Consider the following 12,191-nt stretch of genomic DNA (forward strand, 5'->3'; position numbering starts at 1 on the left):
AACCTAAAGCAGGCATTGTCAAACTCGGGGGCGCGATCACGGGCGGGCGTCAGGAGGGTCGCGGAGCCGTCCGTCACGGTGCTCCGCGCAAATCTGCGCTCAACAGCCGCAGCTGCCGGCTGTTAATAACGACGGCTGCAAGCCGGCCGCGAACATGCAAAAAAAATGCGGCCGCACTGCGCATGTGTGCCCGATCATCCGCGCGCATGCGCAAAACTATGCGCATGCGCACCGATGATCGGGCACGCATGCGCAGTGCGGCCGCATTTTTAAAAAACGGTTGCAGCTTTTTGTTTTACCAGTTCGGGGGGGTTTTATTCATTTATTTTATTGATTTAATTTTAATTTTTATCATTTACTTTATTCATTTTATTTTTATTTTTTTACACAAGTTCAGGGGGGTTTATTTGATAAAGTTTTACAGGAAAAAAATGCAGAACTTTGGACAAATGGAGACTCCATACTTTCCGACACCGGAAGGCTTCACCTTCATCCAACAGGTTCCATTGGAGGAGCATGTACGAGGGCCAAAGGGACCCAAAACCATTTCCTCCATTTTTGTCAGCAGCAAACAAGGTAAGAGAAAATGGTGGGTCGCGCAGGTCGGCCGGCGTGGGTTGCGAAGGTCGGCTGGGTTGGGTCCCGAAGGTTGGCCGGTTGGTAAAAATGGGTGCCCGGAAGAAATGTTTGAAGAACACTGACCTAAAGTGCTGGCACAAATGCCTCCAGATCTTGACCGTCGCCATTACCACCGGACACCCTCAGTATTTCCCGGGACCATCGGTAACAGCTCTGTTGCCAACGCCCTCAACCCCCTGCATTGACCCTCCTCCATTCTCACCCATTGGGAGTTCCCCCCCCCTCTAATCCAGCCCCGCACCTTCTCAGCATTCTCAGCATTCGCTGCCCAGTAATAATCCAATAAATTTGGGAGATCCAAACCCCCTGACTGCCGTCCACTCTGCAACAACACCTTCTTAATCCTAGCCACCTTACCCCCCCACCCAAAGAAACAAGGTAATCATCTTTTCTACTTCCTTAAAAACGCCTTTGATAAAAAGATCGGCAGGCACTGAAAAATGAACAAAGACTATGGCAATACATTACACCCGACCTGCCAGCGATAGAGGAAGACAATCCCACCTTACCAAATCCGCTTTCACCCTCTCCACCAACTAGTGATGTTCTATCTACGGAGCTCCCCCCCAATCTCATGCCATCTGCACCCCAGATATCTAAAATGGGTTTCCACCCTACGGAATGGCAGCCCCTTCAACCCTACTCCCAACCCTAGCCGGAACACCACAAAATATTTGCTTTTGTCTAAATTTAGGTTATACCCCGAGAAAGACCCAAACACTCAAAGCAGCTCCAACATACCACCCATCGACGCACTTGGTTGCGACACATACAATAGCAAGTCGTCTGCGTACAAAGATATCCTATACTCAACCTCCCCCCACAATATCCCCCCCACACCCTCGAACTTCTCAATGCCATGGCCAAAGGCTCGATCACAAGCGCAAACAACAGGGGGGACAAAGGACACCCTTGCCTAATCCCTCGATGTAAAGAAAAATATTCAGAATTTATATTATTCGTGCAGACACTCGCCCTCAGCTCCCTATAAAGTAATTTTACCCAATCCACAAATCGCACCCCAATCCCAAACCGCCCCAAAACCAGCATCAAAAACCTCCACTCTATCCGGTCAAACACCTTCTCGGCGTCCCAGCGCCACTACTACCTCTGCCTCCCTCCCCTCCACCGGTGCCATACGACCTTCCGAATCCTCCTAATGTTTGAAAAAAGTTGCCTCCCTCTTACAAACCCCGTCTGATCTTCTCCTTCCACGTTCTGGACGCACTCCTCCAACCTACCTGCCAACTCCTTCGCCAATACCTTTGCATCTACATTCAAGAGTGATATGGGCCAAACAACCCACTTTCTGTCGGATCCATATCCTTCTTGAGCAACAAGGAGATCAATGCCTGCCTCAAAGTCTGTGACAACACCTCCTTCCCAATCGCCTCCTCAAACATCCCCACCATCAGCAGCGCCAGCTTAACCCTAAATTTTTCATAGTACTCCATCAGAAACCCATCCGGCCCTGCTACCTTCCCCGACTGCATTTTCCCAATTGCAACTATTATCCCCTATCAACTCCTCCAATGTGGTCTTGTCCACCTCCCCCAACCTCGGATATTCGAAACCGTCCAGGAATTCTTACATTCCCCGATCCTCCCCCGGTGGTTCCGACCTATACAATCTCTCATAGAACTCCTCAAAAACCCGATTAATCTCATCTGAAGCCTCCACCAACTTCCCTGTCCCATCCCGAACCTGAACTATTTCCCTCGCCACTGCCTCCCTCCGAAGTTTGCCTGCCAGCATGCAGCCTTTTCTCCATGATTGTAGACCGCTCCCCTCGCCCGCCTCAATTGGCGCCACCCTCCTTGTGGATAGCCGGTCAAAACTCGCCTGCAACCTCTTCCTCTTTTCCAACAGTGTTGGATCCACATCCTCTGCATACCTCCTGTCCACTTCCAACATCTCATCTATTAACCTTTGCCGTTCCACCCTCTACTCCTTATCCACCTTTGCCTTAAATGATATCACCTCCCCCTCACCACTGCCATCAAAGCTTCCCAAACCACCGCCTGCAAGACCTCACCGGAAATTAAACCACACATATTCCTCAATCATTTTTCGAATCTTATCATAAAACCCTCGGTCCCCCAACAGCCCCACATCAAATCTCCACCCCCGCCTCCGCACTATTCTCTTCTCCAACACCATATCAACCCAGTGTGACGGTCCGATTTCACAACTGCCGAATCTTCCGACCCCTTGATCCCGGCCAACAGCGACTTTCCCCCCACAAACAAATCTATCCATGAATAGGCCTTATGAACTGAAGAGAAGAAAAAGTACTCCCATTCCCCCAGGTGCAAGAACCTCCATAGGTCCACTCCTCCCATTTCCAGCATTAGCCCAGCCAACGCCTTCGCTCCCCCTGACTGGGTAAGCGATCGAGGTTGCGACCTGTTCAATTTTGGCTACTGCACCATGTTCCAGTCTCCACCCAGTATCAATTCATGTGAATCCAAGTCAGCAATGGCCCCACACACCTTCTTTACAAACCCTGCATCATCTCAATTGGGACTATACATGCTTACCAACACCACCAACATCCCCTCCAATGCCCCTGTCACTTTACCGTACCTACCTCCCTGATCTGCCACAACCTTTCCATTTGGAACCTCACTCTTTTATTCACCAGGACCGCAATCCCCCGTGCCTCACTATCAAAACCCGAGTGAAACACCTGACTAACCCAGCCCCTTCTAAGCCTCACCTGATCCTTCACTCCTGCAGCATCGCCACATGTACTTTCAAACTTTTCAAATGCGCAAGCACCCTTGACCTCTCCACTGGGTCTCCCAACCCTCTCACGTTCCACGTAAATATCCTAACAGGGGGTCTCTCCCCCCTCCTCCTCCCCCTCCCCCCTCCCTGCTTATCCACCATCATTATAATTTCGGGCCCTACCCACTGTGCCTGATCTGTCCCTATCCATTGTTGACATCGAACCCCACCCCCCTCCCAGAATCCTCCCTACATTCCCTCTCAAAGAAAACCCACCCAGTATCGATCCCCTCCCCCCTCCATTTTCTCACCTCCTAGTCCCATAGAAACCCGCTCACCAGGCTCCAATGTCCACAGCCCCTCCCCCCACACCTCTGCTCACTAGCCAACTTAAGTTAGCCATTGCGGGGGCCTCTGCTCAGGCCTTTCCTCCCCTCTTGCCCAGTCCCGGGAAAAAACAATCAAACATATACTTTTCATAAAAAAACGTCGTTACAAAGAACAGCAACAAAAAATAAACTTTAAACTCCGGGAAAAATGTCCGTGGGCGAGAGCCTCCCTCTTTAGCGACCGCTCCGCTCGCCTAAGTGGGTTTAAAACCTACTTAAAGCGCAAACCTGTGTCCCACCCAAAAGGGCAGGATTCTGATCGTGATGCTTCACGGGATCTGGTTAGATACCAGGAGGCATACTGGCTGAAGCCCGCGGAAGGCCTGCTGAGATCTACTGGCCGCATCGTGTTTCCATTCAGGCGGAATGCGGTTAGTAGATCGCACCCAGAGACCTTTATGCTTTTTAACTTTCGTATTATTTTCCTTTACATCTCTCTTTCCCCTCTGTGTTTGCCTGACATGTGTGTGTGTGCAGAGGGTGGGTGAGTTAAAGAAGAGGAGTTCGGAATTAGACAATAGTATTTGCTGCATATTTAATTACAGTTATTGTTATTTTTTAAAATAAATTTAAAGTACCCAATTCTTTTTTTTCCATTTAAGGTGTAATTCAGCGTGGCCAATCCATCTCCCCGCACATCTTTTGAGTTGTGGGGGATGAGACTCACGTAGACACAGGGAGAATGTGCAAACTCCCCACAGACAGTAACCCGGGGCAGGGATCAAACCCGGTTCCTCAGCGCCATGAGGCACCAGTGCTAACCACTGAACAACCACCCTGCCCCTTTAGTTTTGTGATGAATAAAAATTAATTGTGTTTTAATTTACAAACCTGGTGACTGTAGTTATTGGACAGCCAAAGACCAAAGGCATGGGTACTTTCTGAAAAGTAATAGCTAATTTCAATTGTGTTGTGACTCCAGATCTAGTGGGGCTTGGATTTACAAGGCACTAGCCCAGGGTGTTGTAACAGAGTATAGAGGCAGCATCTGCATGCAGTGAGTCACTGAGCACAAATAGTCTGCTCCCAGCGAAGGCAGAAATGAGTAGTTGGTCGCTCCCCGGAGAGTGAGGTTATGCAGGAGTTCTGCTGCAGAGGAGTCAGATGAGGACTTCAATGGGAAGCATACAGGGAAAGACTGGTGGGCTCCCTCCAATAACAGCCCTGACAGGTAGCCGGTTGTCGATGTCAAGGAGCCTGGAGGAGTTCACTTCCAACTTGACACGGGGATTTGCATAGACCTGGGAGCCCATCCTTTCTACCTTGAAACAAAGGGTCAACTCCATGACAGCATTTGCTGACCCAGCCACGAATCAGCATCTAATGTCTTCTAATGTTTATTAGCAAAACTAACCCTGCCCATAAATACTCAGTAAACTGCTAACACAAATTCAAAAAGTATTTCATCATTAAAGGGATTCCTCAATCAGTGACAAAAAGCAACTAAAAGGTTATGTACTTACAGTTTAGACAAACTGGTGAGACCCGTAAATATCTCAGGACTCAGGCACCCAATCCTGTTGTTTGAAAGGTCCCTGTAAATAGAAAGCAAAATAATTCCAATGTCAACTTTAACTATTGGCTAGAGTATGGCATTGGCTGAATAAAACAGGAGATGTGCAACTGAGTCGAATAAATTGGGAAGGTCCTGAGGCAACATCATTGCTCTAACTGTCCCCACCCTCGTCCCCACCCCCCAACCCCACAAGTTGTTTGATTTCTAACAGTTTTTAATGGAATGTACAATATCTTGCTTCTGCGTCCCTGGCTACACGCAGGGAAAAGCCATGGATCATATTCCTCATCGTTCTTCAGTGGCCAGATGTACAGTATATGCCCGTGAGCAACCAGCAACAGGGATGACCAAAAGGAACTGGAGGCAATGGGTCAACTCCGTGCTCCAAGATCTACTGATGGCCGTATGAAGCAAGGCCAAACTGTCAGCTACCACGCTGATCATAAGACCACAAGACATAGGAGCAGAATTAGGCCACTCGGCCCATCCAGTCTACTACGCCATTCAATCATGGCTGACATTTTTCTCATCCCCATTCTCCTGCCTTCTCCCCATAATGTCTGATGGGCACAAAAATTAAATGGTAACAAAGAGCTGGGGGCAGGAAATAAAGGGGGCAAAGAATTCTAAGAAGGGGTAATGAAAAAAAAAAATGAAGAGCGATTTCCAAAGATGGAACAAACTTAGAACATTCGATCAGCTCAAACTTAGAACATTCGATCAGCTCATGTAAAAACACGAACATGTGCATGTATTCAATCAGTGCGCAGTGATAAAATAATGAACTTCGACACATGGAGATAACACTGGGATTGTCTATCCTTCATACAATGATTAGTAGGCATTCCTGTATCTTTCTTCTAATGCACCTTCTCATCACACTTGCCCTTATCCCAGTCTCTTGTAATTTAAGTATGGTGTAGGTATGCTCCTTTTGCCTCACTTCACAGATGCCAACCCTATCCTTTGTCCTTTCACATAGCCTATAACTGCCAGCTGGGTCAAGAACACGGGTTTGAAGAACAGCAGGAACAAGAGACTGGAAAAGAAGAAATATTGTCACTTGATCTCACACCTGCAAACTCAGATACTGGCAATGAGAAGTTTTAGAGGGTGGTATCGGGTAGGATTTGTATGTGGTGAGTCACTGAGCATGAGTGGGCTGTGACCAAGACAACGGTGGGGGTGGAGGGGTGTGTGTGGATAGGATAGCTCACAGGTTCTGCTACTGAGGCCTCAGATGAGGACATCAATGGGGCAATGTTCAGAAAAGCGCTGAATGTTGCGCATTGAAAAGTGCACGGAGCATTGAGTGTCTGTCAGAATGTTTGATGTCACTGTTAAAGAGCATGGAGCAGTTCAGTTTGACTTTGGCACATGTCTTTGTGCAGACATTGGAGCCCATCCTTTCCAATGGGAGTGGTGGCAAACTCCATGAAAACACTGGCAGGTCAGACTATGATGCTATGTCTGATGGTCAATGTCTCAGCTTCCATTGCTGCACAAACAGAAACCAGCCAATGGCTGGCAGCGACAGTGGAAGCTCAGACTGAAGTCATGAAATCTCAGCTCATGTGCCACATAAGTTCAAATTTCTGCCACCATGAGTGTGACTACCAGTGCTCAAAGGGGCTTTTCGGGTCTCACAGCAGTCCAGCAACCTGTATTGCAGCAGATGACTGAAGTAGCTGATGTGTGGCAGTGCTGCCATGGAGCTTGGGCCCACTGTCCTCTCTCAGGCCGATACCATTCGTGCTGCCATCACTGCCACTCCACCCTCGCTGCTGCCAGATGGGCCAGACTGCTGCCACTCATACCGAGATGGTGGAGTCGGGGCTGGACCTTCCGGGTCCAGTTACTCAAGGAGGTTCTGAAAGGTAGTTTGCAGTTTCCCCCACTGAAAGTCAGCAGCCTTGCTGGAATTCTGACAGTGAAGAAGAAGGCCATTCGAGTCTGCACTGACCCTCTGAAAGAGCATGCTACCCAGCCCCACTCCCGTGACCTAGCCATGGAACCCCATATCCCCACCCTAACTTGCAGATCCTTGGACGCTAAGGGGCTATTTATCATGGCAAATCCACTTATCCTGCACATTTTTGGACAGTGGGAGGAAATCGGAGCACCCAGAGGAAACCCACATAGACACGGGGAGAAAGTGCAAACTCCACACAGTCACCCAAGGCCAGAATTGAACCTGGGCCCCTGTTGTGGTGAGGCAGCAAGTCAAACCACTGTGCCACTGTGCCACCCTCTATTCATGCTACAGCCACTGGGTGGTACTGCATAAGTACGCAATAATAGGATATGGCACACACAGGACAGGCGCTAAGGGAATGCACAAGAGTTAATAATTTACCTTTCAATGAATGTTGGGTGATTTTTTTGGATAAAGTTGGAATGGAATGGTTGTTCTGCAGTAGCTTTCCTTTATATTATAGCCAAGAGGACAATGTATGGTCTGGAACAGACATATAGGTAAGGTGCCAGACTCTGTACAAAGTAGGTTAGGGATTGTGTTCCCGGGAACCAGAGTTGAATGTGGCAATCTCAGACAGCCCGACCAGAATGACTCCTCACTTGTTCAGCTACAGCACACCACCATAAATCCAGACATCCACTCCAGTGAGTACCGGAGGGTTCCTGCAGAGCAACTGAGGCAGTGTAATTGTTGCTTCAGCATTGCAATGGTCCCCACTGTGATATTTCAGGTGGAAGCACGACTCTCATTGCACCCATGCTTGCCAGGAGTGATTCAGTTGCGGATTGGAGTTATAGATACATGTACATAGGTACATAGAAGATAGGAGCAGGAGGAGGCCTTTTGGCCCTTCGAGCCTGCTCTGCCATTCATCACAATCATGGCTGATCATTCAACTCAATAGCCTAATCCTGCTTTCCCCCCATAGCCTTTGATCCCATTCTCCTCAAGTGCTAGATCCAACCGCCTCTTGAATATATTCACAGTTGGACTTCCGGGTGCGGCGATGACCAGCTGAGTCGCACGTTTCGGCAGCTCCCTGTGAAACGGACTTTTGGGCTCTTGATAGGAGCCCCAACGGCAATTTTAACGGCTGAAAACACCGTGCGGTAAACCAGAAGGGTGTTCCCCCTGGACACGGATGGAAAAAGGAGAGGAAAGTGGCCGGATTGCAGCGGATCCTTTGGAACAACGGCAAGGAAGGCAAGCAGAAACCAAGATGGCGTCGGAAGGTGGCAGTTTCATATGGGGTACTGAACAACAAGAGTTTTTGAAACGCTGCGTGGAGGAGATAAAAAAGGAAATGAAGAAAGAGTTGTTGGCCCCGATATTACAGGCGATTGAAGGGCTGAAAGAGGAACAAAAGACCCAGGAGCAGGAGCTTCGGGTCGTGAAGGCGAAAGCAGCAGAGAATGAAAACGACATACAGGGCCTGGTGGTGAAGTCGGAGATACAGGAGGCACACCAGAAACGATCTGTGGAGAGGTTGGAGGCACTGGAAAATAACGCAAGGAGGAACAACTTGAGGATTCTTGGCCTTCCTGAAGGTGTGGAGGGGGCGGACGCCGGGGCATATGTGAGCACGATGCTGCACTCGTTAATGGGAGTGGAGGCCCCGACGGGTCCGTTGGAGGTGGAGGGAGCATACCGAGTTATGGTGCGAGGACCGAGAGCAGGAGAAGCTCCCAGAGCCATAGTGGTGAGATTTCTCCGTTTTAAGGATAGAGAAATGGTCCTTAGATGGGCGAAGAAAACTCGGTGTAGTAAATGGGAGAACGCGGTGATCCGCGTCTATCAAGATTGGAGTGCGGAGGTGGCGAGAAGGAGGGCGAGCTTTAATCGGGCCAAAGCGGTACTTCACAAAAAAAAGATAAAGTTTGGAATGCTGCAACCGGCAAGACTGTGGGTCACATATCAAGGGAGGCACCACTACTTTGAGACGGCGGATGAAGCGTGGACTTTTATTGTAGAAGAAAAATTGGAATGATTGGACTACGAAAATGAACGTTTGGACAAAGTGGTGGGACGAGTGGGGGGGGGGGGGGCGAAGAGGGATTGTATGATTAATCCTGCGGTATGGTAACTTTTCTTTCTCCCACAGGTGGTGATGGGGGGAGGTGGGGAGGGAGAGGAGATGGGGCGTTGGCCATGGGAGGCGGGGCCGAGGGAGAGGCGCGGGCTTGGTTCCCGCGCTATGATAATTATGGCGGGAATAGAGAAGCAGGAAGGAGGGGGCACCGCACGGGGCGAGCCGTGATCACGGGGGGAAGCCGAGGTCAGCCAGAGTTTGCTGACTTCTGGGAGCAACATGGGGGGAGTAATTACGCTAGCGGGGGGTCTAGCGGGGGGGGGGGGGAGGGGGGAATTACTGGGTTGCTGCTGCTGGGGAAAGGGGGGAGTGGGTGCGGGAAAGGATGGGCGGGGGGGCACCGTCTGGGAGAAATACAGCCGCGTGGGAACTGGGCGAGAAGCTGGAAAAAGATGATGGCTAACCGGCAAGGGGGGGGGGTGGGAAGCCCCCCAACTCGGCTGATCACGTGGAACGTGAGGGGGCTTAACGGGCCGATAAAGAGGGCACGAGTACTCGCACACCTTAAGAAACTTAAAGCAGATGTGGTCATGTTACAGGAAACGCACCTGAAACTGATAGATCAGGTTAGGTTGCGCAAAGGATGGGTAGGGCAGGTGTTCCATTCGGGGCTGGATGCGAAAAACAGGGGGGTGGCTATATTAGTGGGGAAGCGGGTAATGTTCGAGGCAAAGACTATAGTGGCGGATAACGGGGGCAGATACGTGATGGTGAGTGGCAAATTACAGGGAGAGATGGTGGTGTTGGTAAACGTGTATGCCCCGAATTGGGACGATGCCAATTTTATGAGGCGAATGCTAGGACGCATCCCAGACCTAGAGACCGGAAAGCTGATAATGGGGGGAGACTTTAACACGGTGTTGGAACCAAGGCTGGATAGGTCGAAGTCCAGGACTGGTAGGAGGCCGGCAGCAGCCAAGGTGCTTAAGGATTTTATGGAGCAGATGGGAGGGGTGGACCCGTGGAGATTCAGTAGACCTAGGAGTAAGGAGTTCTCGTTTTTCTCCTATGTCCATAAAGTCTATTCACGCATAGACTTTTTTGTGTTGGGTAGGGCATTGATCCCGAGGGTGAGGGGAACGGAATATACGGCTATAGCCATTTCGGATCATGCCCCACACTGGGTAGACTTGGAGATAGGGGAGGAAACAAGAGGGCGTCCACCCTGGAGAATGGATATGGGACTAATGGCGGATGAGGGGGTGCGCTTAAGGGTGAGGGGATGCATTGAAAAGTACTTGGAACTCAATGACAATGGGGAGGTTCAGGTGGGAGTGGTCTGGGAGGCGTTGAAGGCGGTGGTTAGGGGGGAGCTGATATCAATAAGGACACATAAAGGGAAGCAGGAGAGTAAGGAACGGGAGCGGTTGTTGCAAGAACTTTTGAGGGTGGACAGACAGTATGCGGAAGCACCGGAGGAGGGACTGTATAGGGAAAGGCAAAGGCTGCATGTGGAATTTGACTTGCTGACCACAGGCACTGCAGAGGCACAATGGAGGAAGGCGCAGGGTGTACAGTATGAATATGGAGAGAAGGCGAGCAGATTGCTGGCACACCAATTGAGGAAAAGGGGAGCAGCGAGGGAAATAGGGGGGGTGAGAGACGAAGATGGAGAGACGGAGCGGGGAGCGGAGAGAGTGAATGAAGTGTTCAAGACATTTTATAAAAAATTGTATGAAGCTCAACCCCCGGATGGGAGGGAGAGAATGATGGAGTTTTTGGATCGGCTGGAAATTCCCAAGGTGGAAGAGCAGGAAAGGATGGGATTGGGAGCACAGATCACGGTAGAAGAAGTGGTGAAAGGAATTAGGAACATGCAGACGGGAAAGGCCCCGGGACCGGACGGATTCCCAGTTGAATTTTACAGGAAATATTTGGACTTGCTCGCCCCGCTACTGACGAGGACCTTCAACGAGGCAAAGGAAAGGGGACAACTGCCCCCGACTATGTCAGAAGCAACGATATCGCTTCTTTTAAAGAAGGAAAAGGATCCGCTACAATGCGGGTCCTACAGACCAATCTCCCTCCTCAATGTAGATGCCAAGGTCTTGGCCAAGGTAATGGCAATGAGAATAGAGGAATGTGTCCCGGGGGTGGTTCATGAGGACCAAACTGGGTTTGTGAAGGGGAGACAGCTGAACACGAACATACGGAGGTTGTTAGGCGTAATGATGATGGCCCCACTAGAGGGTGAAACGGAGATAGTAGTGGCGATGGATGCCGAGAAAGCATTTGATAGAGTGGAGTGGGATTATCTGTGGGAGGTGTTGAGGAGATTTGGGTTCGGAGAGGGGTATGTTAGATGGGTGCAGCTGTTGTATAGGGCCCCAGTGGCGAGTGTGGTCACGAATGGACGGGGATCGGCATATTTTCGGCTCCACAGAGGGACAAGGCAGGGATGTCCTCTGTCCCCATTACTGTTTGCACTGGCGATTGAGCCCCTGGCGATAGCGCTGAGAGGTTCCAAGGGATGGAGGGGAATACTTAGGGGAGGAGAAGAACACCGGGTATCTTTATATGCGGATGATCTGCTACTATATGTGGCGGATCCAGCGGAGGGGATGCCAGAAATAATGCGGATACTTGGGGAGTTTGGGGATTTTTCAGGGTATAAATTGAACATGGGAAAGAGTGAGCTGTTTGTGGTGCATCCAGGGGAGCAGAGTAGAGAAATAGAAGACCTACCGTTGAGGAAGGTAACAAGAGACTTTCGTTACCTGGGGATCCAGATAGCTAAGAATTGGGGCACATTGCACAGGCTAAATTTGACGCGGTTGGTGGAACAGATGGAGGAAGATTTCAAGAGATGGGACATGGTAGCATTGTCAATGGCAGGGAGGGTGCAGGCAG

The 12,191-nt window shown here is 50.1% G+C and overlaps 1 protein-coding gene across 1 annotated transcript in view; it reads right to left on the bottom strand.

The window, feature by feature from the left end:
* adgra1b (adhesion G protein-coupled receptor A1b) overlaps positions 1-12,191 on the bottom strand; it is an 827,468-nt gene that overhangs the window by 447,782 nt on the left and 367,495 nt on the right. The window contains exon 4 of the mRNA XM_072479133.1: positions 5,222-5,293. Coding sequence (XP_072335234.1) covers positions 5,222-5,293 — 72 coding nt within the window. The remainder of the gene's footprint in view (positions 1-5,221; positions 5,294-12,191) is intronic.

The sequence above is a fragment of the Scyliorhinus torazame genome, chromosome 16, assembly GCF_047496885.1.
Source record: "Scyliorhinus torazame isolate Kashiwa2021f chromosome 16, sScyTor2.1, whole genome shotgun sequence".
In the NCBI taxonomy this organism is placed as follows: domain Eukaryota; kingdom Metazoa; phylum Chordata; class Chondrichthyes; order Carcharhiniformes; family Scyliorhinidae; genus Scyliorhinus; species Scyliorhinus torazame.